General features: G+C 44.9%; 1 protein-coding gene across 1 annotated transcript; it reads left to right on the forward strand.

Annotated features, from left to right (window-relative positions):
* Positions 1-1,513: 1,513 nt before the first annotated feature.
* Positions 1,514-6,644, forward strand: LOC311136146 (neurite extension and migration factor-like; the record flags this gene model as incomplete). The annotated part of the gene is made up of 2 exons (XM_084170235.1): positions 1,514-1,589; positions 2,647-6,644. The coding sequence occupies 2 exons, from the start codon at positions 1,514-1,516 to the stop codon at positions 6,642-6,644; spliced, it is 4,074 nt and encodes a 1,357-aa protein (XP_084026361.1).
* Between the last annotated feature and the right edge of the window lie 1,383 nt (positions 6,645-8,027).

Below are 8,027 nucleotides of genomic sequence, written 5' to 3' on the forward strand. Positions count from 1 at the left end.
GAGAGAACCATGGCCAGGTTAACACAGAGAGAGAATCATGGCCAGATTAACACATAGAACTATGGCCAGGTTAGCACAGAGAGAGAACCATGGCCAGGTTAACACAGAGAGAGAATCATGGCCAGGTTTACACATAGACCTATGGCCAGGTTAGCACAGAGAGAGAACCATGGCCAGGTTAACACAGAGAGAGAATCATGGCCAGATTAACACATAGAACTATGGCCAGGTTAGCACAGAGAGAGAACCATGGCCAGGTTAACACAGAGAGAGAATCATGGCCAGGTTTACACATAGACCTATGGCCAGGTTAGCACAGAGAGAGAATCATGGCCAGGTTAACACATATACCCATGGCTGGTCAGGTTAACACAGAGACCCATGGCTGGTCAGGTTAACACACAAAAACCATGGCCAGGTTAACATAGAGACCCATGGCTAGGAGAACCATGGCCATGTTAACACAGAGACCCATGGCCAGGTTAACACAGAGAGCCCAGGCCAGGTTAAAACAGAGAACAATGGCCAGGTTAACACAGAGAGCCCAGGCCAGGTTAACACAAAGACCCATGGTTGGCCAGGTTAACACAGAGACCCAGGTTAATTACACAGAGACAGAGACCCAGTCCAGGTTACCAGCATCGTTCCAGCTGGCAGTGAGTCAACACTGCACTGGCAGAAAGTCTTGTTTAATGCGGCTCACAAACTTTTGTCGCAAATGGCTCCAGGAGATGAAACAGCATGGCTTAATAAGGTGTTAAATTGGACATGATCATTGGACAGAAGGCTAATTTTATGCAACCTCTTATTGCTTCTTCTCCATCTTCATTAATCTGGCCATTTGTTTTTGCTCCCTAGCTGGGGGAGGAGGACGGGAGTGTGAAAGCGTGAACAGTAGAGTTAGAGAGCTAAGAAAATGGAATATGGTACAGAAATAGGATTTTGTTGGTGTGATTTTATACTATTGTTACTTCTGACATTTGCTTAGAGCAATTCTCATAAAGCAAGCAAGTTATTGAGGAGTTTTGAGACTTGAGAAATGCTTGATTAAAGCAATCTACAAAAGGCCAGGAGGATTTGCCTGCAATTTGCATACAGCCTGACAAGCAGGTGTTGAAAAGCCTACTAGATACAATATATGTGAGTCTCCTATATTTCTACCCAATATCCCTTGATAGCCCATAGATTGGGACAGATATTTAGGGGGAACAAAGAATAGAATCTTGGGCAAAAATACATGGTATTGAGGAGAAATATAGTAACACGTTTTTAGTTCATACATAAAATCCAGATTCCCTAGCATCTTTTGAAGCCTGTCATACGTTGTAGTTGACAAAGACGAGGGTCAACAAAGATTTGCGTGACAGTGTATATTGTTATGATGACATAATAAGCCTTTTTCTTTTGTCAGCACCAGTGTTTATTTTATTTTTTTCCTGTGTCTCTTTCTCTGTGTTTCTGCAGGTTGGATAGTGGCAATAGTGTAAGGGACAAGTAGAACCAAGCTAAATTGATGGATGTTTTTCAAGAACCCAACTTTGCTGTGCTGGCTCCAAACCTGGAACAGATCAACAAAGAGGATGAGAACGGTAAAGACATGTGTATGTTGCTTTGCTAGAAACACTATACTTGAATCAAAAAAATAATGGACACACCAAGATGTAATTCCTCACCACAGGTGTATATCAACACTTATAGATGATAATTTATCATATCGTACTGTATGTTTTAGCATTTTAAAATATGTTTTTATTAAGGAACAGAGGGAATGCTGCTACATTATCACAGTACATTATGTCCTGCTGGTTACAAGGAGGCACAGAGTTCTTAAATGGAACAAGATGCTATGCATTGTTTTCACCTCCTCTGCTATTTAGTTTGCCTGTGACCTTCACAGAACTGAAAGGCAAGAAGCCACAGCCTTGTTATTTAGTGACCTTAACTTTTGCTGCATCTGAATGGATGAGCAATGTTTCAATGCTCAGAGACGGTCCAATGTGTGGAATGTTTTCCTCAATTTTTTACTTCTGAAAGTACTTATCATCCTTTCCCACCCCTAACGACCCTGAATGTCAAAGGGGGAAGACCACTCACAAAGACGAGGGGAAAAGGTTATTACCTTTGTCATTCCTTCCATACATCCTATAAATACATGAATCAGAGTAAGAGAAGAGGCAGAGCAGAGGTCTTATTTAAGAGTGAAAAATAGGCTAATTACATATTTCCACTATAATTGTCCCATTACTTTCTATTGGGTATTTTATTCTCAATGTATTCTTATCACAAATTATAAAGCACAAGAAACACAATGATGAGAAAATGATGAGCATTTCATTTTCCTCAATAAAAAGCTGAATTCACCTTTTCAGCTTGAATTATATATATTATTCCTTGTCTTTGTACAAAATGATTACTTTGTGCAGCCTGATTGAAAAAACATGACCTGTGCATTTGATCAAGTGTAAGAGAGACTAGGAACATACATTGAGCTGAAAATGAAAAATAATTAAAGATAGGAAATAGTAGAGTATATTAAAATGTCCTCTCATATAGGACAGTATATTAAAGTACTCTCACATTGTCCATCAGTGAGTTCACTGGTGAATTAGTTGATATCTGATATCATCTCTCTGTTCTGCTCTACAGAATCACACATCCAGAACAGTAATCTGAAGCCAGACAGCACCGCCATCCCACCTACAGCCAATCAACCAAAAGGAGGCCATGAGTGTGAGAGGACCTCACTGAGCCCATCCTCACCCCTCAGCCCAACAGAGACCCCTGAGCCCAGTATCACCACCACTACCACTGATGACTCCTCTTCCACCCACGCTATCTCCCTCACCTCCTCTTGCACCACCAAAGAGGTGAGTCCCTGGGCTCTTCCAGAGGACTGTAGTAACAAGGCAGCTTTCACAATAATGGAGATAGGGAGTGTATCGGCCCTGTCTGGAGGGGACTGCCTCATGCCACAAAGCCGCACATGCCTGGGCTGTTTCATCGAGACCAAGGACGCTACAGAGCCTGAGCCAGGGCTGGACCTGGGCCAGGACTATGACCCATGTCCTGTCTCCTGTCCTGACATGGCCATGCAGTGCATGAGTTCTGGGGATGGTATCCGCTACGGGGATCAGCTGCTCTCCGACCAGCTCCTCAGCTACCCAGAGCACAAGGTCAGGGCAGAGGAGAAGACAGATGATGAGAAGTCAGCGGAGGACAGCGACTCGGAGGACGCCACGTCGAAGAGTATCTACGAAGGCCTGCTCCTTGACAAGTGCAACGGTGAGGAGGCTCTGCTGGCCAACTCCAGCCAGGACTGGGGCTGCTTTGAGTCCTTTATCAGCGAGAGTAAGATCGAGCTGCTGGACCTGTGCTCTAAGAACGAGCTCTCTGTCAACCTCTTCTCAGAAGAGGACGTAGACAACTATATGTTTGATGATGAGGACGAGGACTCCACCCTGGGCAGTGACGTGTGCTCGCTGAAGATCCGCTACGAGTCCTTCCAGGACAACATCCGAGAAAAGACCAATGCCATTCAGGAGGAAACCCAGTTCAACTTCTTCCCAAGTGTCGTGGCCAAAAAGGAGGGCGAAGGAGCAGTGAAGAAGGGAGCTGAAGGGCCGCAGGTGAAGGGAGAGATAGTTGAAGTCTGGGCGGCTGGAGAAAAGGTTGACAAAAACAACAGCAGCAGCTCTGCTGAAGTGACCCCGAATGTCAGTCCAGAGAGCAGCTACCTGTTTGACTTCAACAATTCCACAGTCGACTCTGGAGAGTACAGCGATGACAGCTCCTGTACTGGATCCTCCCTTGACACCTGCCAGACTAAACAGAAACACTGCTTCCTCTCCAGGGAGAACTCCAGCTCCTCTAGCCAGCTGAGCTATGGGCTGAGGTCCAAGAGAAAAGTCAGATACAGCGATGACTATCTGTACGACGTGGACTCTATCGAGAGTGAGAGGAACACAGAGAAAAAAGACAAGCAGACGGTGGGTCCAAAGAAAGAGGAGGATGATGACTGGTGTCCAAAGAAGAGGAGAAAATCCTCACGAAAAGAGCCTCCGGTGATAATCAAATACATCATCATAAACCGATTTAAAGGGGAGAAGCACATGTTAGTAAAGCTTGGCAAAATTGACACATCAGAGACAACAGTAAGCTTAAGTAAGGACTTAGTTCATAAGTACCAGAGAATGGCCCCTCTGAAAGATTACTGGCAAAAGAGGCGGCAGGAAATGCAGGAGCAGCGCATGCTGGCTGCTGGTGATAAAAACACATTTCCAAATGGCTGCAGGCGTTCCCTTAATTCGAGCCTGACAAAACGAAAATACAGGATTGCAAATAGAGTCCGGATTCAAAGAATTCACGCTGTAAAGCTTTCGCCAAACCACACCGATCACAAGCAAGAGGTGGGCGCAGCTGAGGATGAGGCTGCCTGTACAGATATGGAATCTATATCAACAACGACCTCCGACTGTGCTGCTAGATTAGACCAAGGCAGTGTGACTGGAAAAAGCAGATTGCTAGAGAGGGAGGGGAAAATACTTGGGAATAAGAATGTGCAAATAAGGAAGTTTAAAAGCGAGGCCAGACTGAGGTTGAAAAAAATGAAAGAGGCTCAGCAGGAGGATGGTAAAACTGTGATACACCTACAAGAGGTTGGCCCACTATCCCCAAATCGGAACCCTGACATAGTTTACTCCACCGCAGGCAGCCCCCAGCTTTGTGATGACTCCACTGTCAGTGTCGACCCCAATGAAAAGTCAATTTTTATACCAGCCCCCTGCTCCCCTTCCAGTACAATGACCCATCCTGTAAATGTGAATAGTGGTCTACATGTCATCCCTGGAGGCTACCTGCAGACATTACTAGATGCCTCCGACTCATCCAGTAACACTGGGCTGACATATTACTCCCAGCAGCATCAGCAGCATCCCCGACAGCAGTTTCCTCATGGCCTTTCCCAGGAGGAGAATCCATTCACTAACCTACAGCTGGCCCAGAGCTGTGTTCTATCCCCTCCCTCGGAGTCCGAGCTCCAACAATCCCCCTCTAACTGCTCCAATCAGATGGAGCCAAACTTCACTCACACATCATGGCAGTCTGGAGGTGAACAGTTACCATTTACACCTGATATTCCACCTGAATCTGCTGGTTTTTCCAGCACAATCTCTTTGCCAATGACAAACAACTTGTCATTGTCAGGATATAGTCAAGTCAATGTAGATGGCAACAGACTGCTGTATGATAAGGCATATTTGCCTGAGGAGCCACCAGGACTAGACTCAGGTCTACAGGTCAGCCAGTCAGCTGAAGAGGAACAGGTGCAGTTCCATAGAGTCACTCTAAACACAGAGAATGGCAGGCTGGCCAGCTATGACTCTATGAGTTCACTGTCTGCCACCTCCAGCAGCTACAGCTCTATGAGTCTCAAGTCCTGTGAGAAGGAGAGTGAAGAGGATGTGAACGAGAACTTCTTGGCCCACTGCAGTCCCAAACTGGTGATCCAGCAAAGTACGGATGAAATCACTCCCCTCAGGGAGTCCACAGACCTACTGGACATCTCCAACTTCACCCCCGATAAGTTCAGGCACTCGCCGCTGTCAGAGATGTCGCCACCCGACACACCAAATCTCTCCCCACAGGTGATGGGGACAGAAATTAGAGAAAGCCTAGGAAAGGCCAGGGAGTTTCAGGGAGAGACAGGAGACATGACTCTCTCAGCTACACCTGATGGGACTAAGTGGGACTGTAATGTCCTGCCACAACAAAATCATGATGGCAGAGCGATAAACAATCATCAGTTCCAGTTCCATACTTTCAATGACAATGATGGCACAGGTAAGATTGATGGCATGGACGTCTTTGATGAGCAGGCCGAATCCATCGGAGGTCGAACTAAAGGTCCCAAGTCAAAAAGGAAAACAACCAGCAAACAGAAAACCAAGGGTCCAAGGGCCCCCAAGACAGAGAAGAACAAAGCCCCTAGACAGAATTCTAGTTCATCCAAAAAGCTAAAAGCCCTGCTTGATGCAAAGGCGAATGCAAAAGGTGAAGAAAGTGAAGGGCTTTTTGGACTGTCAGAAGACTGGCCTTTACTGGAGGAGCACGGTGGGGGCTGGGCAGACGGCAACAACAACAGTCCTGTGGATGACGACCAGCGAGAGTTTGAAGAGCCCTCCAACATCCTGTCCAACATAGCCTCTGGGATGGCAGAGGTCCAGAGGTTTATGAAGGTGTCCATCGAGCCACTGTGGGACCCCATGTCTGGACTCTGTCAGCCTCCAGATGCCAACAGCCTTAAAACTAAGACACTTAAAATCCTGGCGGGAACGACAGCTAATGTCAGGACAAAGGGTGGTTATGCCACCTCCCCTGTGGTAGGAAGGGGCAGGAAGGCAACTGGCATGGGAGCCAAAAACCAAGCCAAGTTAATTCCTTCAAACCCCTTCTTCCCCCCTCTCATGCTAGACTGCAACATATTCAACAAGTCCAGCCTCGGTATACCTGGCATCTGTGGGCCCGCACACAAAAAAATGTACCGTCACAAAACCGGTGCCAAATTTGCTCGAGACGAAAACAATACAGGGAAGCGGGACTCGAGCAAGAACACAGCTCTGATGGCCTCTTATGAGAAACTGAGGTAATATTTTCTACCAGTGGCTGCAAAATATGTCCCACTCACTCTATTTCCTCCCGCCCCTTGCTCAGTTCCCTGGGTTCCCTTACTGCTCTCCCTTTTTGACTTAAATCCAAGTGTTGCATGGCAAGGACATTAATCCTGACTACCCCACCTGCATATTTTACCCTAAATAGAGCCGAAATAACTTGCATGTAAGATTTTATTTGTTCCTGAGAAACTACCTATTGAGTGATTGATTGTCTTCAGCTTGACCGGGTTTTCAAACTACCGTGGCTACATTTTGTTTCTGACTGCTGCTTGATTCACCTTTCTTGGTCTTTGTTACTTTAGGTTTGACTTTTGTATAATAAGAAAGATTGCCTTGAAACTGTTTTGAAAATAATTTTTGTGATTCTTAATGGTTTGCTTTGTTTTTTCATTTCTCCATTTCATCAGAACAGCTTGCCCCACCTTAATAATGTCCAAATTCAGTCTATGGCTCTAAAATCACAGTTCAAAAGTTGTCCGTCCTTACATTCAGACGGTGGTTTCCTTCAGTGTAAGAAGAGAGAGTGGAGTGAGTCATAAGGGAACAATTACAGTAGGCCTATCCTATCATTACTGATATCACCCAGCCATTCCATTTGTGGATGTTTCACTGGTGTTGGAGAACTGTATCGCTGTTCTCCTGCGAACCAGACTTTTCATACTAAAAATGGGGACTTTTTTGTATTAACAATAAGACGAATTTATCAAACTGTCCTAATTGTATTAATATCTTTAAATGGTATTATTTGTCATTGGCTTATTGCCAAGGTTTGGGGAGAGTTGGTGGGAGAGTAAGTGGAGTAAGTACCCAAAATTGCAATTTGTTAATGCTATTGTACAGAGACATATGCACTATTTGTAGAATAATTATAATGTTGAAAATTGAATTAATGTGCCAAATGTTGATCAAGTACCTGTATAAACATTTTATATCTGTATGTATATTGGCTGTTTCATGTTCTTTTTGTTACGGTTGTGGGGTGTGGGTTATGGACTGTGGTGGCCGGTCGACATTCCAGAGATCTTACACTTGGGATCCATTCCATTTGCCAAGCACCTGCAGCTGACAGTGATACACCTTTTACCAAAATGCAAATGACTGTCTTTTCTTTCATACATTCTTTTGAAATTATTGCCATCTGAACTCAAAATCAACAGCCAGCATGGCGATACTGAGAAGGGGATTAAATATGCTCTAACAGGTTAGTTAAATCTAGAGCTTCGTACTACAAGGTTCTATCTGCATTTTTGTCAAAATGTAGTTATTGACATAGCCTTGATCTGTTCAATGTTCTCTACCTATACTCTAAATACCCCAATTCATGTTGTTAAGTTCAAAAGAATACAAGAAAAAAATTGC

This window comes from Coregonus lavaretus (assembly GCF_964263955.1).
Source record: "Coregonus lavaretus genome assembly, chromosome: 10".
In the NCBI taxonomy this organism is placed as follows: Eukaryota; Metazoa; Chordata; class Actinopteri; order Salmoniformes; family Salmonidae; genus Coregonus; species Coregonus lavaretus.